Genomic DNA, 25,067 nt, shown 5'->3' on the forward strand with positions numbered 1-25,067 from the left:
AAAGAGAAAAGAAAATATGGGATTGGTGGGTGAGGGAAGAAGGTGCAAAGGAGGGGGTGATGATAGGATGGACCCCTTTTTCCAAATCAATAACTCTCTTCTTCCCACACCATCACACTCACGTGCCTCTTTAATTCTATTATTTAAAACCCCCATATTTAATGCTTTTCTTTTTCTTCTTTTTCTTTTTCTTTTTCTTTTTCTTTTTCCCTCGTCGCAAAAAGTAATCCACACAAACAAATGAATGCCAAATTAAATACTCCAATTTTTAGTCATAACTATAAATTGTAAATCCTTTTTCTTTTTAACTAACTACAACAACTCTCTTGTTCTATTCCTATAATATTAAATAAACTTGTAAGTTTTAACAAGTCATTTATCTTGTACCTAATTTTATTTTGAATTCAACTGTTATTATTATTCTTATTCTTTTTTAGTTTTTAAAACTTTGATTGAATTTTGAAAACATTATAAAGTAATAACGAAGTAAAAAATAAAAAATAAAGGTGGAATGAATATAGATGTATAGATTTAATTTTCAAAAGGAAAATTTTATATATCTTTATGGTACAAATCTTCCCTCTTTTTTTATTTTATATATATATATATATATATATATATATGGACACAGATATTGATAACATTATTGCCTAAAAAAAAAAAGCATGGTTTATTGGAAGTATTATCCATTTTAATATTTCAAGAGTTTTCTTTATCCCAAACTTCCTATCTGCCTATGAAGATCCTTGAAAAGATTATACATACAGATCAGTAGACGAGAAAAAAATGTAAGTGATTAAATTATCTTCCTCATCCACAGTTCCTCAACAGAACAAATTCAAAATTAAAAATAAAATATAGAAACATCATGGTATATATTTTGGAAAAGAAAAAACTAGTACAATTGAAGATTAAGACATAATGATTGAAAATATATTTTAAAAGTAGAGTTCAAAAAGAAAGTGGGTAATCATATCCATCCATACCCATGTATAAAAAAATCTCTTACCACATCCACTTTCACTGCCAAAAAAAACCCTCCCTGAAACATTCTTTGTTTCTTTTATCTCAGGGGATATGCAAATATATTTTAAAAGTATTGGAATACTTGTTGAATTGAGGAAAGAAAAAAAAATGATAGAAAATAGAGTTTAATTATAAACTGGTGGAACAAAATAAATTTAATATCACAATTCATGCATAAAATACAATTCAAACTCATTACGATTGTCCAAACACCCTAATTGAAAAAAGAATGACCCTAATGTTACTTAGAGTGTGAAATTCACAAGAAATCTAAAAACTTGTCACAAATGTTTGCACAACAATCAAGATGTATTTTTTTCCCCTCACAAAGTAATGCAATTTCTATAATGATCATTGATCACATGCAATGAAACTATTCATATTCATTGGGTTTCAAATTTAAAGCTGTGCCTTTCCATACCCATATATAAGCAAAAACCTTGGTCAGAGATAAAAACAGAAAAAGCACTGAATAAAGTGAGGAATGATATATACTTAGAATCTACATAATGCATATGCATATAAGATCAAAATTTCAGGACAAAACAAGATAAGGTTTCAATATGGGAATATTTCTTTTACCAATCAGGCAATGGCCCATTAAATTCAATGGTTTCAATATCAAAAATAGGAAGAATTCCCATTGCCCATTCTGCCAGCCTCCCTCCTTCTAAAAAATAAGCAATGCGGTATTTTTTTTATGGTTAAAGCAAGACATTATTTCAAATCACGTGAGTTTTATTCATTGATATTATTAAAAATTGTGGATTTGTGTGTGTGTGTGAGAGAGAGAGAGAGATCCCTCCAGGTTTGTCCAGAGTTATAAGAAATTAAAGCACAAAGAGTCATGGATATGCACTTAACTGACCCGTTTGATGTCCAGTTTGACTCTATAATTTAATAAAATGGGAGCTACTTAACATCTTTAGTGTGGCAATCAGGTAGATTTTTTAGCATCTCCGGGGGCATGGATCTGCAGAAGTAAGGAGTTGGTGACGACGAATATTGAACTTAGAGCCATAAGCCCACCTGAGAAAGAAAAGAGAGTGGTCACTTTTTAAGGTTTGTTTGCAAATATAGCAAGATGAACCAAAATATTTATAAATATAGCAAAATGTAACTGTTTGTTAGTGATAGTCATTAACGGATGATAGTGGTTTGTCCATGTCTATAATAAAATAACTTTCTAAATGTTAAGAGAAAAAATTGCTTTTGTTTCTCTTCAGTTGTGTAGTGCCTAATTTTACTATTAAGAGAGTGGAGAGATTAGTATGCATCTACCTGAAAGGGAAGGAGTCATTGCAAAGTCAAATCCTGGGAGCAGCACTCCAGCAGCAATCGGAATGGCAACGGCATTGTAAGCTATGGCCCACGACAAATTCTGATACACCTTAGACATTGTTGCTTGTGCTAGTTCCATTGCGTCAACAAGCTGCCAGAAAGCGCATGCGGAGTATTCAAAGTTATGAAGGAGAATGTTTGTGGTTCATATTTTTGGTGTTGGGGATTTGTTAAATAATGAAAACTTCCTACCATGTAGGAAAAAATTGATTCCCCTAGAAATTTTTGCACCTAAAGACGAGCACTAAAAAAAAAAATAGATGAACATGCCATATAATGAGTTGTTCCTTCTTCTGAGACAAACATCTTTAAACAGTAAGGAACTGACGATTTTTTTAAATAAAAAAAAAACAAACAGTCAAACACCCCAAGGGCAAGGGATAGAGGATCACTCCTCCCCGCCAAAACAGCTAAGAAGAGACTTCTTAATAATCATTACAACTTTCTAGACTCTACAAGTATATTCAAAAGAATTTAGATCTACACAAACGGCAGTATCCGGCCTCCATCTTTTGATGTTAACTGGTGTAATGAAAGGAGAACAATAATTGTACCCCAAAGTGAAATATGCAACGTACATAATTATGACATATTACAACTTATTTTTGAATCTGTCTACAAGAGCAATGCTGCAAGACTGAAATTACATAAATCAGATTATGAAAAATTAACCAAAAGAAAGAAATTGGAACAAAAAGTATTGAGAGAATGGTAGTAGTACCTGAGATATTCTATTTCCAAGAAGTAAAATGGATGCGGCATTCGAAGCAGCATTTTCATGGGATTCAAGCTGCAGAGCAATCCCAACATCGGAAGAGGCCAAAGATGGTGCATCATTTATACCATCGCCAACCTATGAAAACCAAAAGGCAGGTGAGATATAGTAGTTTCGGCCACACAAGATTATAAGGAAGGGCTGGTTGGTTATAGAGGATCCTAAAACTATTTTTACATCTGATATGTCTATAAATATTTGGTTGTTCAAATGGATGATTAAGATTCATGATAGTAAGTAATACTTTAATGGAAATATCTACCTTACTTTAAGCGATTGAATATCAATTATAAACACAAATCAGGAATAAGATAACAATTTCAAATCATTCAACGGGAAGAACTTCCATTTTTCCATAGTGTTATAATGGCCATAAACGTTGTAAATTGTGAGAGTAAAATGTGCAAGTAAACTGTAGCAAACAGTTCGTCCACTTGTAAAACAATACCATTGCAACTCGATGTCCAGCAGTTTTCAGAGTGGAAATAAGGTCAGATTTGCCTTGAGGAGTCAAAGACGAGTGAACGAACTCCTCCTCTATTCCAACTGTCTTGGCTACACTTGCAACTGCCTCTTCCCTGTCTCCAGATAAGAGGACTGTTCTGATTCCCTTCTTCTGGAGTCTTACAAATAAAACAACAGATTAACCACGTGGACACCATGTTCAGTCTAACTGACAACTTATATAAACTATTCAAATAAAAACAACATCCTGAAAAAGTTTTGAGAATCCAAAGAAATTGGCATCATGATAATAACTGTTTTCAGGTGTTCCTTTTCTCAAAGTCACAAGACAGAAAACAGGGTGAATGTTATTCATAAATTCGTTTGGATCTCAAGCAAAGAGTTGGTTGCTAATCCAACCGTTGCTGCTAAGTACTAGGAATTTACTTGTGGAAATGGAAATTTATATTCACGATAGCATATTATTCAGAAAGTCGATAAATGAAAATGAAATTACCTATTAACAGTGGATTCAGCATCATAGCGCAACTGATCAGATATTACAATAGCACCAATTATACCCTCTCCTTCGCTTCCAACATAAACAACTGTTTTTGAGTTATTTGAAGACGATATCCCCTCTAATGACCGATACACAGAATGCTCGAGATTTTTAAGATCAGATGTATTTGCTTTTTTCTCAAATCGATCATTAACCCACTCTAACGAACCAACAGCAACTAGTCGGCCATTTACATTGGCAAAAGATCCAAAGCCTGGTTCTACCAGTTGCCCTCTTGTGACTGGAATGGTCAAATTCAAAGATTCTGCTTTATCTATGATAGCTTTTGCAATTGGATGTGAAGCAGTTTTCTCCACTGCAGCAGCGACTTGAAGTATTTCTTCTTCTCCATAAACAAAAGAAATCACAGAAGAGACGGTAGGCTTTCCTTCAGTAAGCGTTCCTGTCTGAAAGTTCAGAAATAGGTGAGACTGAAGAACATTGCTATAGAATCTAGGAAAACTTACATCCTCTTTTTTTTTTTCCTGAATAAGAAACAATCAAATTTTGCAATTTAGGAGAATTTGGATGAAAGTTTCATGCAGTTGTCTGAGTGAGAGTTAATGTGGAAATTGCAATAAATAAAATAACCACCTTGTCCAAAGCAACACAATCTATGTTTGCAAGACGTTCCAACACATCTCCTCCTCTTATTAGAAGTCCTCGTCTAGCCCCTGATCAGTTTGTAGTGCACAACATAAGAACTCCAACAAGGGTATTTATTTATTTATTATTTTAATATTATGAGATTTAACACTTAAGAAGATGGAAGTACAAACTCAGACGCATTATTCAAGTATGAGCAATCAATTTGGACAACATCAACTTAAATACAAGCATGAAACAAATCTACAAAATGAGCCAGAATATGCATCATATGTGAACAAAATCTGTGCTCCTTTTAACTTCATTGAGAAAATAGAGTCTTTCTATCCCTTTTACCCTTATTGGATCTGCTCCTAGGATTTTCTCTCTCGTTTTTATTGCACTACATTTTATTAACTTCCAGATTCCACTATGGACTATGGTTGGTTTCATCTCATAATTCAAGTTCTTAAGAAGGCAGATGAAGGAGAATGTTTACACACACACACATACATGCATACATATAATCTATTCACATTTCATGTAAATGTTAAACAACCCATTAATTTCGTTATTTTTATGAAAAGAAATTGAAACTCACCTAGGGAAGTGCCAACAAGAATTGCCGTGGGAGTGGCTAGTCCAAGTGCACATGGGCAAGAAACTACCTGAGGAAGTACCAATTCGCCAGCAGCACAAAACAATGCAACTTTAAATTTTTTTCCCGTGGTAATAGAAGTACAAAAAGTTGACCTTATTTAGCACTACAACGTGATGTGGGTTAACCCAGGATTAGCATATACACATTTAATTTATAAGAAATATGATACCATGGTTCTAAAATTTTCCGTCGTGTTTCCTGTAATCTTTTGAAATACATTTCTCCTAAAAATCCAATTTGGCCATTGTCAAGTTATTTTCTCGAAATAAGGTGAGTTTGGAAATACTTTATGCATGCATTTTTGTTGGAACACGCTTATAATGGGAGAAACCTATTAGGTTCTTAACATGGTGGGGAAAAAACTGTTCTTCTAGACTTTTACATTCCAAACGGATTGCTATTATTTTTTTAAACCAGAACACTGATGCCAAACTTAGAAAAACAATTCTGACTAGATGAAGATATTTTTTCAAGATTCAAAAGCGTTCTTTCTCAAACATAATAACTTAAAATGAATTTCAGTCTATACATATTTTGTCGACGAGGAATTTGATATTGATAAACCTGAAAAAAGAAAATTGTCTCTCTTAAGAAAAATAAGAAATGAAATATTTTATCAATAAAATTGGAAAAATCGTACAAATAACAATCAGTGAGGAAATTAATCACAGAAAAGGTAGTTACGAGAAGGGAAAAGAAACTAAATCAACTTAAACAGATTTCACGTTCCTACTCCAAAAGTAAACAAGTTTCTGTCTCCAGACTGCCTCCAACTCAAAAATCCCATCCATGGGCATAAATTAGGAGAGGTATTTTGTGAATACGTACTTCGGGATGTCCCACATTCACCCTCCCTCTCTAAATAGATTTGACATTCCTAAAGTAAACAAGTTTCTTGTCTGTATGACAGTCTCCAACAAAAATATCCCATCCATGAGCATAAATTAGAGAGGTATTTTGTGAATATGTGTACTTTGGGATGTCCCACACCCACCCTACCTCTCTATATTTAGTTTTCTATTTGTGAAAAGTAAGAAGAACAATTGTACATCAGAAACCAAAGATCAAACAACCAACATGATAAAAAGAAGAAAAAGAAGGGAAAAAGTCAAGAATGTATAAAATCATTAATGTTTTATTTCTCAATATCTTAAAAAATCCCATTCATTCTACTCAACCCAATAAAATAAAGGTTCTGCCCCACAAAGAGAGAGAAAGAGAACAAAGGGTGGACAAATTCCCGGAGCCCCTCTACCAAAATTTTCCAAATAATGGAAGATGCTTCTTTAGACAATTCGACTAGCAGACCAAAATAGCACTAGTAAAATCCAAACTAAAGAAAAACACGCGTCTGTGCATAAGAAACAAACCAGAAGACAATACATGAGATTACATAGAGTACACAACAAAAGCTCAACACCCACTTACCAAGACATCCACTGAAAGTTTCAAGCTTAAAAGCAAGGGATCTCCATCTGGTCCAGCGATATCATTAATCAAGACATCAGGAAAAATATGGGTACCAAAGCAGTACCTGTGAATGAATTGTTTCCATGGAAATTAACGAACAAATTGCAGTGAAACACTCTTTACAGTTGTAACTCTATAGATATGTTACACATTCCTCAAGGAGCTTTCGTCATTTTTTAATCATGTTAGCATATACCAAGTTTGTTAATAACTCACCCAAATTCTTCTTTGGCCCTTCATCACCCTTATGAGACATGAAACACCACAGTTTCATCAAGTAGAAAAAAATAAAAAGTGCATGCTTACCAAAATGTAAATGTTGCCGCTGAGAGAGTTAATACAGTGTACACAAATGGCCCAGCTATGGAATCTGCAAGCCTTTGAATAGGTGCTTCATGGCCTTGCGCATCTTCAACCTGATGGGTTAGATATAAAGCTTAAGTATGGGTTCATCTGGACAATATTTGTCCCTCCTTCACTCAGCAGTTTTAAGCATCAATTTTTTCTACGCATGTGCAGTGGAGAGGAATTTGTAAGCTTGGTCAACTCAAATTGAGCTGATAGAATTTTGTGAAAACGTTTTGCCAGATCCAAGCTAGTTTTTAATTAAGCTACCTAGAGCAAAATCATTTTCCTTTTTAAGCAACCAGCACACAAAAACAATCACATGAAACGGTGAACACTCCAACTGAATACCTGATAATACCAAAACTGTACTACATGCCTAAAGAAGAATATTACAATCATGGTCGTTAATTTTAAAAGTTAGAAAATGGTTTACTTACCATTCTAACAATCTTGGAGATTGTTGAGTTCAAGCCGGTAGAAGACGCTTCAATTCTCAAAGGGCCATCCTAGAACATATCAATTTTGATTTATGCCCAAAAAAAGTGTCTTCTTTGAAATAAGATGGCAAATCACGCTTTTATGTAAATCTCAATAAACATGCCTTTTGAAATTCTAAACATCAAGGAAAAATCATACCCAGTTCACAGTTCCAGCTGAGACCATAAGGCCTGCTTCCTTAAATACAGGTAGAGATTCTCCAGTAAGCATTGATTCATCTACAACACTTCTTCCCGCAAGAACTTTCCCCTATTCAGTCAATATAATTGTTAGCCAAGCATTTTTAAATTGTTCCTCCTTAAGGTAAGGAAGCATCAGTTGAATGGAGATCTTAGAAGACGGAGGACGATGAGAATATTAGCTAACAAAGTCTCTTTACTTGGGCCTCAAACAAAGAGACGGTGTTAGCTAATAATCTATGGTGCTTACATCCACAGGAACAGTCTCTCCTGGCAAAACTAAAACCGAGTCTCCAACCCGAATATCATCAGTCGACACCTTAATGCACATTGCATCTGAGCAAAGCACGTCATTTGTAGATGAATTTCCTTCTGATGGAGTTATCACAAGTCGTGAATGAGAAGAGATCAATGACTGCCAAAACAGAAATATTTAATAAATAAGCAACGTATGCCAAGCAACTAGGAGAAAAGAATACCAGAGCCACAAGTCTCAGAGACTAGCAAGTTATATAGTATAATTTATGAGCTAAATATAACAAAAGTAACTATTTGAACATTTGAAGAAACAAAAGCCTAATAGGTCAGAGGACAGAGAGAACTACGACTCCGTAGATATAACTTTTGCCTCAAGGGTGATTAACATACATCTTAAAGCAAAGAGGCTTAGTCTTCAACTTTGTTCTTGTTACAGGCTGAAGTTCTGAAGTTTGAACAATAATAATTCTTAAGAATTTGAGACATTTAGTTATCAGAATATCGACTGCTGTATAAGTTCAAACTATCTTCCATTTTGACACTTTTTCTAGACGATTTTTTGAACGTTGAATCCACCACTCGCTAAATTTTGGAAGGAATGACGTGCAATTTTGTCATTGCCATATGACAATTTTTTATCAGTAAAAACTTCTTCTACAACACAGATAGAAAGAATTTCCCAAGTACTCAAAAGCATGTGGCAGTAAATACTTGATATTTAACCACGGTGATGATCCAACAGACATGCATTGCAATGTTTAATTATTTAAGATTTGACTGAAACTTACTAAAAGTTCATTCATATCACTGGAGGCCTTAACCCTTGCTCTTTCCTCCAGAGTACGCCCAAGCAGCACAAAAGCAAGAAGCATGACCTGCACACTACAAAAAGGAGTTGCACTGAGAAATGCATAATCAAGAGTCAAATTCCATCTATTACCAATTGAATCATGATTATAGAGCTGAAGGTCGAGCAAGTCACCGGCTCATCAAAAAATGAAGCATCCCAGTCTAGCGCAGGATTAAGAAGTGAGACCTACAAGAGACAACAGTTTAAAATTCGTAAGCTAATATTAAAACTACTGCAATGCTTTTCTAAAAAATTGAGATCTCTGACAAAGTGTCTTACCGCACTGATAATAAATGCAGCAACTGCTCCAAAACCCACAAGAGAGTTCATATTAGGTGATCCCTTCCTGAGTGCTCTCAAACCATCAAAAAGAAGTTCTGCAGCAAACTATCATTGTACGTCATAAAAGATCATAATGGCAAGTCTGGTGTGGTCATCTCATCAGCAGTAAGAAATACTACTTTCAACCCAAAAGGTCGGGAATACAAATAACTACTTGGCAAAGGCTTTTAAAATGACTATCAGCTATTTACTGATTCAAAAAGAGTTTCCACACTCCTACAGGTTAATGACACGATGAAAGGGATGATAGAACAAATAAATCTAACGCTAGTTCAATAATTCTGTTGTACTAAGCAACCTTTCCATGATGCTAACACGATTCCTTTTCAGAAAGTAGCAATAAAAACGATTAAATAAAGTAGATAAACAGACCTCGTCCTGGTCCTAAAAGAGCAACCAAAGCAAAACAACCCTTCACATAGGAGTTATGGAGTATCTCCATCAGCGGTCCTGAAACAACAAAATAAGTCAACTTAATTCAATTTGACTTTTATTTCAGGCTGGACGCTCTGGAAATGCTTAAAGATTACCAGAAACACTTCATACTTGCTTAAAACCACTATTAAACAGGTCTCCAAATTTTACAACTCGGATTAATGAATTCAAAACTTATGAAGTTCCTGATTGCCAGTAGATTCTTTGTAATTCAGAAATCAGAACAGAGCCATCCACATGGCATACGTTTCGGTTAAGCAATGATTCATGAAACTAAAACGGCATTTCGTTATAAGATTGCAAAATACCGTTGTGAATGTGAATCCCAAGAGGGTGCAAGATATGCGACGCGTGTGAGCCACAGCACAAGGCAACCAAAGTCCAAGCAACAGCCACCCGATTCCGACTCTTAATCAGCATTCTTCGTTTCTTCTCAACCATATCCTTCCATTTCCTCACATTCTCCGCCACTCCGAGCTCCGAGTTCCTCAAACTCGTCGGAAAACCACAATCCGTCAATCTCCGCGCCAAACTCTCCGCCACATTCACGGCCGAATCAGCCTCCGCAACAACTTCACTCGATCTTAACCGAATTGCCGCTGTCTCAGTCAACATATTAACCACCACAGAGTCAACTCGGTCGTCGGACGAGAGAATCGATTTGACACGAGAGACACACGCGCCGCACATCATTCCAGAGACATCAAGAAGAATCGAAAACTCATCGCGCCGCTCCTGTTGAAACAACGTGTTCAGTGCTCGAGGTTCGGCACCAAGGGAATTTGAAACAACGAAACGATGCCCCAAGCATCTTCCAAAATGGTGTAGATACTGTTTCCGTAGTTGAGTCTGAGGACGATGCCGTATGGGGAGAAATCCAGGCCTTGAGTCAAACAAAGAAGCATTAAATTTGGAAGCGGAGTGAAAGAATGGCCTCTGCTGAGAGCACAGAGAGAAGCGCGCTAAATCGGCCGCCATCAGAGCATGGAACCGGCGCCAGAGCTGGAGGTTTGAGGGAGGGAAGAAAACTGACGGCCAGTATTCAAGGAGAAGAGCAATTGGTAGTTGAGTTGACTCGAGGCTGAGGACTCTCTTGGCTAATTTCCGGTATAAACTGCTGCTGCCACGTCATATCCTCTATCCATCCACGTTTTTCATTCCCACATTCATCCTCATAATTATTATGTATTACAATAAATTACTCATACATTTCTCAATTTTATATCATATTTTTTCTAAATAAAATGAAAAAAAAAAAAAAAACTAATGCTTTCCTGAATTAAAAAAATTAATAAGTAGCAAAATTGTTGAAAATATTTAATTTATAACAATTCCCTATTTTTGACTGATTTTAATCTCATGAAATATTTTGATGAAAATTGCAAGCCTATAATCCCACATTTTAATTACAAAAAAATGAAAAATAATTAGATCATAATTTAGAAATTGATTAAAAAATTGAAAGACAATCCATCACGTTTCTTTCAAGTTTCAAAAATAGTTAATTAAAGTTTTCATTTATTCAATGCATTGAAATCCGGCATAGTCACGTGCAGCATGTGACTTTCACTTGCACTTTTTATTGGTCTTTTCTTTAATATATAAGTTTGGTCTCTTATTTTCTTTATACATTGAATAATACGAATTCCTATTTCAAAACTAGTGGGTAATGAAAGAAGCCTATTATAAATTTATACTTCTTCAAATGAAAGATACGTCACATTAGTGAAGGTATTAGGATTCTGATAGAACACTGTACTACTTCGATTGGTGAAACTTTGACAATCAAAGAGGAATTAAAATCCGTTATCCATCGTGGTATCCAAAGTTTATTTGTTGAATTTGACTATTTACAAGCAATTAATCCGATAATAAAAAAATAATAAAAAAAAGCTTTCTTAATCACGGTTGGATGTTTACTTGAAAAAATAAGAAGTTTATCGAAATTACTTGGCTTTATTGAGATTAAGCACTATCCTCATTCGTGTAATTTAGTTGTAGATAAAATAGCTAAACTAGGAAGCTTGAGTAATTTGAATGTTGATTGGCTACGTACAAGTTCGATTTCTAAACCAATTGTTATCGGAACAACTAGCCTTGCTTCGCCATGTAGTATTTTGAAAAAAGAAATATTTTCTTCGAAAAAAATGAAATTAGTCCATTTATGTTATTGAAAATACGAAATTACTCGATTAGATCGTGGCAAAATTAGGAATATTGTTTTTTCAAAATCATAACAGAAATAATTAAAAAAAATGTTTTCCATTCACCAATAAGTGATTTTACTATAATTTAACTTATTTTGAGGTGATGGGATTCCATATAGCTTTTAAGGTATTAAAGTTGTTAATTTTTGAGAAATTGTTACTTCTAATTTAAAGATTTGATTGCCCCTCAAAACTAATTAATAGGTAATATTGTATCCCAAATCTCTAGGCAACCCATTGTCTATCACTCCCACACACAGACAAAGGATCAAATTATTATAAATTTGATCTATGTAATTTTAGAAAAATGGTTATGGATCCCTAAATCTAGCATTTAGTCTTTATATCAGGTATATTGGTTCTACGAGAGAAGAGGGGTTTTAGAGAAAGAGAGAGAGAGTCGTTTGTGGACTTGGTTGAAATCGAAGGAGACTAGAAGACAAATAATTAGTTTAATTTTATCATTTGATACCGTGTAGCAAAATATCACAATTTATTTGTGTTAGATCGAGATAGACTATCATCTTTGTTTGTTGTTTTTATAAATATAACAAAATATTATCATCTATCTGTAGGAAACTACGATAGACTAACATAGACTTAATCTATGTTTATAGCTTGAAAGATGTATATTCTCCAACAACGTTCATATCTTGTTTGTTTTGATTTATAAATTTTGAGTATACACTTAGAATCAGATTCCAACCCGAAATAATAATAATAACAATGAACTAAGCCTCTGTTTATTAATGGGGAATAATTCTTCTCACAATCAAGCTTCTTCAACACTCAATCTTCCACAGAATAAATTCCCTTTTCAATAACCAAAAAGATTCCCATTTTCTAAACAAACAAATCTCCATTACAACATCATCACAAGACTTTGAGAGAACTACTACTTAGTTTTCCATCTCCATGGAGGTTGGGGTGGGCGCTATGTCAAGGAGGAGCCGGTTTTCTTCCTACGACCGGTGGCTGGCAGTAGGCCTCGGCCTTCTTGCAGTGGTCTCGCCACTCTATATCGATCGGAGACCGAGCATCGAGGAATTGGAAGAGGAGGAATCATCCATTCATCTTGGCTTCTGGTTGCCTGCTCTTCTCATTATCTTGATCTTCATTATTGCTGGAGTTCTTCACTTGGAACAGAGATGTGCTAGATTTGACCCTTATTGGATTCACAGAGTTGGTGGTTCTTCTTGTGGCATATTCATCATTCTTCTGCTTCTTGCATTTGTTTTAAAGTGTAAAGCTTCTTTAATGTTTTGGGAGTCTTAGAACTTATCCCAACTTTCAATGTTCTTTGTGTTTGTTTCCTTGAATGCTTTTAACTTTTGGAATACTGTTTAGTTTCATCAATGGACAGTAAGCTCAGAGTTAAACAAATTTGTAGCTTTTGCAGTTTTCTTTTTGTTACGTGTTCGAAGTGGAAATGGAAGATTATACAAAGAGTTCTCTATTTCATATTAGTATTTGATATCACAGATTCATTTCGCCATCTCTAATCAATTATTTCATAAGATCAACTAAAAATCTGATTCAAACGTAACTGTACTTAATAAAGTGGAACTTTCTTTTACGAGGAAAAAATGGATCCCCTGTGAAATCCAAGAATACACGAGATTTTACAATATATGATGACTTGATGACCAAATAACACGAATCGAACACTTTGAAAACAATTCAAAAACTTGAAAATCAAACAAAGAATACAGTGCCCAACCAATGATGAAGAAAATAGATGGTTGTAAAGCAAGTAATATGGTGTTTTTCGTGTTTCGATGAGACCTATCTACGACTACGATCATAAACCAAAGGCATATGTTATGGCAACTAAAGATGTGATGGCTGATAGCAACATACGGGAGGTTGAGAACTGCCTATTGGCTCCGCTGCATTGGTCATTGGCACCACTGTAGCAACCGGGGCGCGTTAACTTGGCCACTCCCCCCTCAAAAGCAAAGCTGTTGGAGGTGCTGCCGTTGCTGAACAACACACACCAAAAGTAAGGAGAACCCCCATCCGTGCCAGTAACAGCAGCTCCAACTTCAGTGTTATTCTTGTAGTAAAGAATCTCCAAGCTCTTGTTATTCTCCATTAAAACATCAGAAAATGCTTCGGGAGCATGTACATATTTAGACTGGCAACCGAGCAACCGCCCCGTAATTGGTGCAAGAGACGATACAACAACGCCACAGTTAGGAGCAAAAGTTTCAGCAAACGCAGAATTAGGAGGCTTCATTCCGTCGGGACCTCCAACCGCTTCACATTTCCCTTGGTACGCCTTAATATACTGAAGAGCAAGGCATGCCAAGCCAGGATTGTCTTTTAGAGGAGATAACTTATGAGCCGTTCTGTTCTTGTTCAGCACAGCTACTAGTTTATCAGCAGGGTTATCGGTCACATTTGCTGCAACTGTTCCAAACAATAGCAGTAAGTTTTCGATTCAAGCCTACATGAAGAAAGGGATTACTTCATACTCTCAAGAAGAAAAACAAAAATACAGAAACTCATCAATCAAAAGGAAAGGGCAAACACTGTTAGAGAAGTGACACGCAGGTGTAACTTCGAACCACAGTTTTGAACAACGAAAAGCTGCAGATTAGTTACAGATCTGAACTTAGAGATGTTCGTGGCCGTTAATTGAAGTTGCCAATCAATTGTTTAGGTCAGAATGGAGAGACCCAGTAGCATTACATTCGCAAATGACCAAATAAATAAAAGCTCCCACGTCAAATGCAGATCAATTACAACATACCCAGAAGAGAATCTTCAAATCTAGAACCAAAAAATGCAGTATATACACAAAAACTTGAAACCATAAGCTTCAAGAAACAGAAATGGCCACTGAAACAAAAAGAATGAGCAAGTGGGTGTGAGAAGAACTTCGACTTACAATCTCCTGCAGAAAAAACAGAGACGAACAGGGCAGAAAACAAGAGATACCACAGAATCTTGGTCGCCATTGCAGCTGTCTTACAGAGAGAAGAGAGAGAGAGAGATTAAGAAATGAAGAAAAAGTGAGATTGAAGCGAAGGAGAGACTTGTGTTTTACTCAAAGGCAGCGGCCATTGAATCGGCTGAGTGAGTGACAGCCAATAACCACAAACTGGCAGAAGGCTTCTTCAAGGCCCAAACCAAACAGATCGGCTGCAGCAATGAAATCAACATTGCCCAATGACACAAATAGCCTCAAAATCAAAGACAAACCGTTTTGTTTTGTTAACAACACTTTCACGTGTGTTGGTTCCTGAGGTCTTGTCGGTGGCTGTTCGATTATTTCTCAAACAAAGCTGTCTCATACGTCCTAATCTACCTTCTCCATTATAATATTCCATCTCTGCTTTTGAATATCCGAACAAATTTGTTGCGTGGATGTGCTCAAAGTTCAGTGTCGGCACCACAACAATGACCCATTTCAGATTTTTCCATAAAAGAGCTAGCTTTTTAAACTCTTAAAACTTTGGATCTTTCCATTTTATAATCGCTCAACCAATATCAGTTGAATGTTAAAATCGTACTAAAATCAAGGGATCAATTGTATTAAGCTGTGATTTTGAGAGAACAGTGGCAGTAATAAACATAATAATAGGATGAATGAATCGCATAAGAGCAAAGAAACCGAATTGTTATCGATAGAGAATTAATAATAATGTGTTCTCAATCATTCATTCTTAATCTCTCTCATAGACACTGCAAAACTGAATTAAAGATGGAAGGCTAACTTAGTAGGTAGCAATATAGACAGAAGATAACTTATTTTTTCTTAAGGTGTCACAAAGATAACTAACTATATACCCCAAGCAGACGGAAGCTGACAGAATTCAGAACCATCCATATACATAAAGTGACGAAACTCGAGTCATCTCCAAGACTCGAAATTAACAAGTGCGAGGAAATTTTTGTAGGGAAAAGAAGAATTAATCATGTCGGAGACAGACTGCTGAAGATCCGCTTCAAACTTGGGCAAGCAATACGCAGTTGTACCATGCTAATTGAGGAGATCTACAAGTAGAAATATTTTAAAGTCAGCCAAGTAACATCATGTTATTGCCAAAACTATCAAATAATAAGGAGAAAAATGGGGACACCCCTCACCTTTGGACAAAAACGGACATCCAACGTCTCGAGCATGCTACATTTCGATACTGCAGCTACAACCACTTCTTCCTCGATGTTGCAAGACTAGGAAAACACAGATCTAGTTAGCCTCATACAACAACTCATATGCACCTCCTAGCTCCCATTTCTTCTTTCTTAAGTTTGAAACCAAAGTATTTTTTACACAACAGTAAAAAGTAAACAACTATAATAAAAGTTAAAAGCGAAGAGGGGGATGAAAACAAAATCGGGGTCCTTAAAACCAGAGGCCTATAGACCTATGCGGAGGCGGAGGGGGGGGGGGGGGGGGGGGGGTTCAAGGTGGGTATTCAACCCGTCATTGACCAAGTTCTTATAATGTGGACGTGTGAGTTGTAATCTGTCTTGACCCCATTTTTTGTCCAATTTATCCCCTGCTGTTGGTTTCAGTTTGCTTGGAGGCTATTCAGAGTAGACTAGTATATTAATATTAACATCCGAAACTTACATGGAAAAAAAAAAAGAAATACCTGAAGAAAGAGGCTGGTCAACCTCGGGCAGTCAAGTTTCAAAACTTCCAAAGAGCAACAATTACTAAATCACAAAAACACGGATTTAGCATAGAGTTGACCCCCAAATGAAAAAAAGTAATTGTTAAGGGAGGGTGGGGAGTGGAGTATAACCTCAAGTTCAGAAAGCATAGGTTGTAACAAGAAACGTCAACTTCCTTGAGATTCGACGACAGTGATAGGTTTAATGATGATAAATGAAAACAACGTGCAGCTGGAGGAATGAGAACCTTTCTGATATTCGGACAACCTACACAGTTAAGGTTCTGTAGCAAACGGTTTGGCTGTGCAACTGGTTCCTCGATCTCATCAAAAGTGGCCTGACCAAGAGGAATTGGGATGACGGACAATGAAAGCTGTCCAATGCTACAACCCCAATTTAGATCGTGCATGTTCACACACCCATTTAAGCTCACATGAGTCAAGTGCGTGCAACAAGCAAGAAGCTCTTCTATGGCAGACTGACAAAGTGTCCCGTAAGATAAATCTAACTCTTGAAGAGCTGGAAGAGCGCCTTCCTTATAAAGAGGCTCCAGCGATGAGTCAGTTAAATACTTACAAGCTTGTAGTTTCAATACCTTCATTAAGAACACACAAAGGAGAAGGCATCAATAAAACAGAAGATCAGACGGAGGTCATGATAATATTGAGTAAATTTTAAATTGCCTAAACAGCAATATATTTATCAAAAAGGTACCTTAAGTTGTATACAAGACTCAAAAACTGGTTGCAAGTTCATCAAAAAGGTGTATGATAAATCAAGCACAACCAACTTCAGAAGGCATCGCAGAGAGTAAAGTCCCTCCGAACCAACAGATGGACATGACATCAGTATTAATGACTCAATCTGGGGACATGAGGCAGTCGTGGCAGACAAACACTCGTCTTTCAGTTGGCTGCAAGGAAAAAAGAACTCAGTGACATAAGCAACCAATATCTCCATCAAATAGAAGGTTGCATCCAAATAATCATAGGAAACTAACCCACAAAAGGAGGCATCCAATGATGTTAGACGAGGACAATTGATGGCTGCCTCAGACAATCCACCACAACCTTTTAGCTCAAGTAAATCCATACGAGGGGCCTCAAGTTTTAATTCGTTCAATTTGGGACAGATTCCCAGGTTTAGAGACCGCAGACCCACCTTAAACAGAGAGAGGAAAGAAGAAACCCCAATCCTTAGCACTGTGGAGAATATTTATAGTGGCCGAGAAAAAACCACAATTGGTCAGTTTCACATACCGGGGAAAATGATGCTCTTTCAAGATGATCACAGCCGTCTAGAGAAACCTGTTCAAGATTAGGACATTGAAGTTCAAGTGAAGTGATTGCCCGGCAACCAACAAGGGAAAGACTGCCTAAAGAACTGCTACAGAATCGAACAGCAGTCAAACTCTGAGCAAAAGAAACATGTTCACATCAGAAATCAATGGAAAGCCAACCAAATAATTTGCAGACTATGGAATCACAAGAACTAATACCATGATACTGATGGGAAACACTAAGCAACTTACCTCGCAGTTATCAAGAACAAGTGATTTCAACATAGGGCATCCACCACCATCACTAAAAACCTCACAAATAGAATTCGTTAGAGATTCACAATCTGTGAGGTCCACATCCTGCAGACTAGGGCACTGCAAAACCAATTTGGCCAAGCTCTCTTGTTTCTTCAACACTAATTTCTGCAAGTCCACAAAAGTACAGTGCAATGTTCTTTTAAACCCCTATAAGATGATAAGGAAGAAAACTTTAAGAATAATTACGACATACTTGAAGTAAATTGGAAGTAATGTTGATCCGGTGAAGTGATGGACAATTAGAGACCATTATGGATGATAATTTAACACTCTGCAAACTCAAGTCCGAGAATCTGCAAGAATAGCGAAACAGATTCAGCACAAGGAAAAGAATTGAAGGCTCAGTACAAAAGTATTTCTAAATGAAATTAATCACGTGATAGAAGCTACAAGTAGCTCGGAGATGAGAAGACATACTTGCGGCAATGGACAAGTCTGATATTCTGTAAATGAGGAAGATCCAGACAAACAGAAGTCAAAAGACTGCAATTATCAAGCTCCAAAACCTGCAATAAGTCTCCATACCATTTTCAACTAATTCAGATACAGCATTAAACAACTAGAAACTAGAAAAAGAGAAAATAGGTTATTCCAAACCTTCAAACTAGAACTATTAGATATTGCAGTCATTGAAGCTGATGTGATTCCCTCACAGCTGTGAAGCTTAAGCACGGTCAGCATTGTCAGTCTTACGGACTTCAAAAAAAAAAAGAAAAAGAACCAAAATATCAGGAAAAAAAGGTCTGAAGGGAAAAACAGTCACTTGGCTCAAAATTTAACTAAAATGGTATTCCACCTCCAGAGATATATTTGGGCAGTATGATGCATTCAGAAGCTGAAGATTTGGGCAGCTTCCAGAAATTTCACGTAATGTCTCATCACTCACACATGAACAATTAGACATATCAAGAGATTCCAACTGCGGGCATGAAATTGCGGCCGAGCGAATTGCAGCATCTGAGAGCTTGTGACAAGAGCCTATATCCAGGTCACGAAGAAGGGGGCAGTTAAGAACAGCCTGTGCCATGTTGCTGCGCTTCAAGGATAATGTTTCAAGTTGTGGACATCTGCAAGAACGCATGCTTTAGACCCAAAATAAAAAAAGTTCGACAATTAAATACATTTAGCATTAAGATATATAGACAGTACCAACCTAACAGATATGCGTATAACACGGCATTTAGTAAGATGAAGATGACGCAGTCTGTCATGGCTTATAGGTATCTCTTGTGTAACATTAACTAGCGTAGAATCATTGACAGTCAGACTCTTCAACAAATGGCAATCAGCAAGGGCGTGGAAAAAGTTATCTGCCAGCTGTCCTCGTCCCAGAGTTAGAACCTCCAGATTTCTGAGACAGTAATAAAACAATGAACACAAGCAAGAAGATTCAGCATCAGGAAAAATGAAAACAAAACAAAACAAAATTGTGATCATTACCTTAAAGAAGAAACTGCTTTCATGGCAAGCAAGTGAACAGCTGGTACACCAGATATGTTGACTTCTGTGGCATTTGGATATCTTCCACACATATCCTCAACTGCAGTAAGAATTTACAATCAATTAACTAAATAGCTCCAAAACAGAATAATATTAAAGAGTAAGCAACACAGAATACGATTGGGCATTTGTTAATACACAGGCAAAAAGAAATACAACCAGATAAATTTATATTGTATGGACGGCAGAAAGAAAATGTGGCTGAATAAAAGTAGGTTAAATGTGAAATATAATTGAAAATGTTGCATTGGCACTGACACCAAGAATCCAAGACCATTATAGATATTTGTCACATCCTGTGTCATTTATACAGTTAAAATAGCATGCAAGAAGTTCTTTCCCTATATATATATATGTATTCAAAAAAAAATTTGAGAGAAAAATCATAATGGGTATCAAACACGAGTTCCAAATATGTAACAGTCCATGATTTGAAGGTTTTTAACAACATTTCATGAGTACTAAAGACATTCCAGACTGGAATGCTGGATCCTACATGTTTTGAAGTTGCAACATAATATATCACCTTTATTTCCAAGAGACAACCAAAATTTTAAAAATCATCCCATTCTCCTATCAACTATTGTAGAAAATAGAAGGAAAAAAGCAGAAACCAACTACTTGAAAAACATCACCTACATTGTTCCATGGATATATTCCTATTTTCAAAATTCAAACACCTCCAGAAGTCTTCATGAGCACTAGCAGCTTGCCATTGCCTGCAAACTATAGCAGCTCGGCAAAGATTGATGTGATCCAAGAAGGAGAAAACCTGATATCAATTATGAAATAACTTCAACTCAATAAAAAATCCAAGAAATCAATAGATAAGCAAGACAGCAATCATAAATCTCTGGAGATGCATACCATATGCAGCAAATCATCTGTAAGATCCATCCTTACTTCAAATCCTTCTGATTTACAGGTGTCATTCTCATTGATCCCATCATCTCTACCAAAACTAGATTCCAAATCTTTATCGGCATCAATTCTGCTTGATGTAGAAGCATGGTATAGAAATTCATTCCTTGACATAATTGATGATGATCCATGAATAAAATCAAACTCTCTCATAGGATTTCCAGCACCCAAAGGCCATGGAGTTGCAAATGAGCTCTCACTAGGGAAATTAAAAAAAAAAAAAAACAAAAATAAGAAACAACCATTGAAAGTGAATGGCCTGCATCAATTCTGATTTTGTATTTATAACTTGTAAATTATAGAAAACTAGATAGGGTGCTAATTTGCAAATTATTCAGAACAGAATGAGTATTACTGCACGTACTTAGTTCTTGTCAACTCATAGCCTACTCTGCTTTAAACTAGAGATCACATGACATGATACATCATTGACCGCCCATGTGAAGGTTAGACATAAAAGTTTCCAACAAAGTGTCATAGTTGGCAGTAAGACAGACTCACGAAAGGTACTACGGGTGCTAGCCCTATAACCACCTAGTTGAATTACACATCCCTCGATGATAAACCTTAATGAAGACTCTCTTTTAATTAGTACTAAAAGTATAGAATCTAAAGTAGCTTTGCAGATGAGTGCGATAACTATATAACCAGAGTCGAAAATGCTTGAAAACGTAAGGATTGGTTTGAGCATATCCTGAATGAACAACTACATTTCTAAACTTTACATTTTCAAACTCTTCTCAGAGAAAGAAAACCATATTGAATTGATCAAATATAAATGAATTTCCATTTCATGAAATGGAAACTTCTCCATGGTGACAACTCACTCAGATGACTCGCAACTGAAAAAGATTTTGAGATATCATCCTGGCACGCCATATGATATCTTCTTGAAAAGCCTAGATTTGCCGAGCAACATGCTACTTTTGATTAAGAAACACATTTGAAATCAAGAAAAGATTTCTTAAAAACAATAACAAGAAGCCAGCTAGCAGTTTAATAAATGCAATAAGGATGGCCTTATGGTGGATGTAAAAACATATTGGTCCATACTAGATACCACTTCCAATATTCAAGAATAGAAGGTTCTATGCAATATAGACTTATCTACGGAAATAAAAATCTATAAAAACAACTACTTTCCAAACACTGATACTGCCCCAAGGCTGATAAGCACGTCTAGATCATAAAAAACGCAACTTTTCATCTTTAAATTGCAGTGCAAAATAGCAAATTGTCCAGAGATTGCCGGCACAAAGATAGCAACAAAAAGCATGATTGATAGCTAAATTACGAAGAACCCTGTGTACTCGTAAATCATAACCTCAATAAATGCTAACGATATCCATCCTAAAACCACCACAATATGTAATCCTAAATCCCACAAAGAAAGAACATTTAAGAAAAAAAAAAAGCCCAACGCCCCTTCTCAAAACTGGGAAAAATGGGAAAAGAAAACCAATAAAAATGGCAGGCCGATGAAACCTTAGAATAATTTATATCCAGAAGCAGTCTACTAGTGACTCACATGAATTTGGAGTGAACTTTGGCGCGCTTATGGTGGGCATCCCGATCGCGTTCCTCAATAGAAGTCTCCGCCATAGAAGACAAGGGTAAAGCCGAGGCGCTACTACTCTCTCCTCCCTCAGACTGATGCATAATTCCAAAAGAAAGATTCCAGGGATTAATAACCCCACCACCAGCACCACCACCGCGAAGCTCATCATCCCAATGACAATGAGCGCCACCATCGCCGCCATCGTGCATTGCTCTGACCATATCCTCAAACAATCTAAGTTGATCACTGCCATGGCGTTCAGGCACATCATCAACAGCACTCGCAAGTGGGTTACTCCCTTGAGAATCATCACCATTTCGCACAATGCGATCGGAATCATCCTGGTTCTCAAAAACCTCCTCACGCATCATGGGTTTCATTTCACCTTCTTCCTTCTTCACTTCCTCTTCCCTTTCCCTTTCGTCTTCTTCTTCTTCTTCTTCTCCAACGGTGAAGCATAAGCAGCACCAAATCGTCATACACTTAAACACAAAGACAAGATTTTGAACACGAACCCTAACTCACGATCCCACACATTTCCAAGTAATCCACTCCCGCTCAAAACCCAAAAGCGAAAAAAGAAGAAAAAGAAAAAGAAAAAAACAAACCCCAAATCCAAAATCCAAAAATTAACCCAAACAAACAAACAAACCCCAAAAGAGGAAGTGAAACCCTAGGATGATTCAGAAGAACCCCAGCAAGAAAAACAACACCCCCCCAAATTGAGGAGATAATCAAAGCCAAGAAATAGAACAAAAACAAAAAAACAAAAACAAAAGAAAAAAAAAACCCCCAAAATCAAAGAAATTGAAAAAGATAAGAAGGTGAAGAGAAGAAAAAAGAAAAGATTTGAATGGATCTGATCGGACCTGAGAGAGATGCTTTGTGTTGTTGTGTATTTGCTAGTGGTGATGTAATATAATCCCACAGAAATCCCCAACTTTTAACAACAAAGAAACGAAAGGAAAGGAAAGGAAAAGAAAAGAAAAGAAAAGAGAGAGAGAGAGAGAGAGAGAGAGAGAGAGAGAGAGTTTTTATCAAAAACAAACAATTATAAGAAAGAAGAAACACACACACACACAAGCACAAGCACAAGCACACACACACACGTCGTAGTTTTGGCGGTAAACGACGTCGTATCCGAGAGAAGAGAAAATGAAAAGAAAAAAAGGGAATGAAGAGTGGGCGCGTGCGTGTTGGAGTTTGGAAAAGACGCGCCAATAATTCGCACTAAAAATGGAGAAAAGAAAGAGAGAGTTTAGAAGGAGAGGTTTGGTGTGAGGCAACAGAATTTCTTACTATTTCCCCACTCTCCTAAGTCAAACTCATTTCTTCTATTTCCCTTTTCATTTTCATTCATTTTCTTTCTCTCTCTTTTTATTTCTTTTATTAATTATTTACGTAAATATATCATTTCCATAAATTCTGCAAAATAGTTTTTAAAAATCATTCCAAATTTTATTTAAAACTTTTATCTTCTCAAATAAATTATCTAAATCTTACTTAAAATATCAATCAAAACAAAAAATTCAAAAAAATTATGGATCTCTAAAATTGTACTATAAAGATCTTTCCATTTATAATCTCGATTCATCTCGACAAAAATTGTAACCTAAAGAGTTGATAATTTTACACATGAAAAAAACATTACTTAAGATTTGAAAATTTTTGAAAAACTGTTAAACTCAAATCTTTATTTGAATCTTTCCAAATCTTAATTAAATTTGAAAATATAAATTTATGCGAAATTTTCAATTTTAAAAATAAATAATTTTTTATAGTCTTTCTAGATTTATTCTGAATTTTAACTCATTTTTTCCACATTTAATTTTTCTATAGATATTTTTTTAAAGATAGAAAAATTGGCAAATTATTACAAACAAAACCACTAAAGATAAATTTTATTAAATTGATAATATTTACAAATGTAAATATTTTGTTAAATGTTTTATTTTTTATAAATTCTTTTTTTATACAAATTTTTATTTATTACAATTTATATGTTCCATGATTATGTTGATAAAATTATTCTAAGAATTTTACTTACACAACGATTTTATATAAAATTTGGCAAGATTAGATATAAAACTTGACGAGAGTTAGGTAAGAAAGTCCAAAATTATCAACTTTTTAGGCTTTCTCAATATAATTTTGAAAAAAAAAAGTAAAAAATTAATCAATTGATGTAAGATTTTAATAACCTTTCTTAAAAGATAAAAAAAATTTAAATAAGATCCAAGAAGATTTAAAAAAGGATAGAATATCGATCCAATATCTATCGAAAAACAAATTTTCAAGTTTTTTAAAAAATATGCTATTTAAAAAAACAAAACAAAAAAACATGTTACTTTTGTCAATTTACCATAAATCTTACTCTTTTTTACTATAACGGTGGGAAAAGAATTGTTTCACTTTTTTTTTCTTAATGTTTGCTCCCTATTTCTTTACAATTTTATACTTTCAAATAATTTTTTTTTTTTTAAACCATTCATTTTTAAGATAAATTTGGAATATAACCGATCTTTCTTTATACGTATATTATAATATTTTTTAAGTATCGCTACAAAATTATAGAATATTTTTATAAAATTAGTTAAATTTTATCGAAAACAATTATATTTGGTAAGTTTCACATGCATATAGTAACGCATATTACGTTACATTTTCTAGATAAGGCTATGGTTATGAAACCGTCGAAAATTATAGAACGGACAAAATACATATACTTTTGAAGAAAAAAAAAGCTTTTCGAAAGTGAAAAATACACTTTGCCGTTTTTTTATTTACCATTTTCCTTATATTATTTAGTTTTAATAAATTTCATCTAATCTTTTATAAATCATTGTTAATAATTATTAATGTTATAGTTATTCCGTATTAA

The 25,067-nt window shown here is 35.4% G+C and overlaps 4 protein-coding genes across 5 annotated transcripts; 1 reads left to right on the forward strand and 3 right to left on the reverse strand.

The window, feature by feature from the left end:
• Positions 1-1,743: 1,743 nt before the first annotated feature.
• Positions 1,744-10,865, reverse strand: LOC103493703 (copper-transporting ATPase PAA2, chloroplastic). 2 transcript variants are annotated; one of them, XM_008454566.3, is made up of 17 exons: positions 10,083-10,863; positions 9,712-9,789; positions 9,277-9,374; positions 9,130-9,183; positions 8,936-9,022; positions 8,140-8,304; positions 7,849-7,959; positions 7,650-7,718; positions 7,171-7,280; positions 6,823-6,928; positions 5,335-5,401; positions 4,743-4,822; positions 4,104-4,555; positions 3,591-3,765; positions 3,089-3,220; positions 2,308-2,458; positions 1,744-2,055 (listed from the first exon to the last, which is right to left on the reverse strand). In XM_008454566.3, the coding sequence occupies exons 1-17, from the start codon at positions 10,750-10,752 to the stop codon at positions 1,964-1,966; spliced, it is 2,697 nt and encodes an 898-aa protein (XP_008452788.1). In that variant the 5' UTR covers positions 10,753-10,863; the 3' UTR covers positions 1,744-1,963. The 2 variants fall into 2 exon arrangements, 1 of the variants encoding a protein (XP_008452788.1); XR_007822570.1 differs by lacking the exons at positions 1,744-2,055; positions 2,308-2,458 and having other exon boundaries at positions 3,591-3,758; positions 10,083-10,865.
• Positions 10,866-12,675: 1,810 nt separating this feature from the next.
• On the forward strand, positions 12,676-13,447 carry LOC103493702 (uncharacterized). Its single transcript, XM_008454565.3, has one exon. It carries the CDS (start codon positions 12,897-12,899, stop codon positions 13,254-13,256), a length of 360 nt encoding a protein of 119 aa, XP_008452787.1. The 5' UTR covers positions 12,676-12,896; the 3' UTR covers positions 13,257-13,447.
• A 66-nt stretch (positions 13,448-13,513) lies between these two features.
• Positions 13,514-15,448, reverse strand: LOC103493701 (uncharacterized). The gene is made up of 3 exons (XM_008454563.3): positions 15,034-15,448; positions 14,875-14,953; positions 13,514-14,393 (listed from the first exon to the last, which is right to left on the reverse strand). The coding sequence occupies exons 2-3, from the start codon at positions 14,942-14,944 to the stop codon at positions 13,783-13,785; spliced, it is 681 nt and encodes a 226-aa protein (XP_008452785.1). The 5' UTR covers positions 14,945-14,953; positions 15,034-15,448; the 3' UTR covers positions 13,514-13,782.
• A 139-nt stretch (positions 15,449-15,587) lies between these two features.
• LOC103493700 (F-box/LRR-repeat protein 15) lies at positions 15,588-23,231 on the reverse strand. The gene is made up of 17 exons (XM_008454560.2): positions 22,157-23,231; positions 20,575-20,827; positions 20,347-20,479; positions 19,648-19,747; positions 19,361-19,558; positions 19,004-19,274; positions 18,805-18,903; positions 18,625-18,713; positions 18,401-18,500; positions 18,142-18,312; positions 17,870-18,022; positions 17,611-17,771; positions 17,325-17,523; positions 16,742-17,205; positions 16,589-16,652; positions 16,077-16,163; positions 15,588-15,983 (listed from the first exon to the last, which is right to left on the reverse strand). The coding sequence occupies exons 1-17, from the start codon at positions 22,663-22,665 to the stop codon at positions 15,903-15,905; spliced, it is 3,132 nt and encodes a 1,043-aa protein (XP_008452782.1). The 5' UTR covers positions 22,666-23,231; the 3' UTR covers positions 15,588-15,902.
• Between the last annotated feature and the right edge of the window lie 1,836 nt (positions 23,232-25,067).

This window comes from Cucumis melo, chromosome 7 (assembly GCF_025177605.1).
Source record: "Cucumis melo cultivar AY chromosome 7, USDA_Cmelo_AY_1.0, whole genome shotgun sequence".
In the NCBI taxonomy this organism is placed as follows: domain Eukaryota; kingdom Viridiplantae; phylum Streptophyta; class Magnoliopsida; order Cucurbitales; family Cucurbitaceae; genus Cucumis; species Cucumis melo.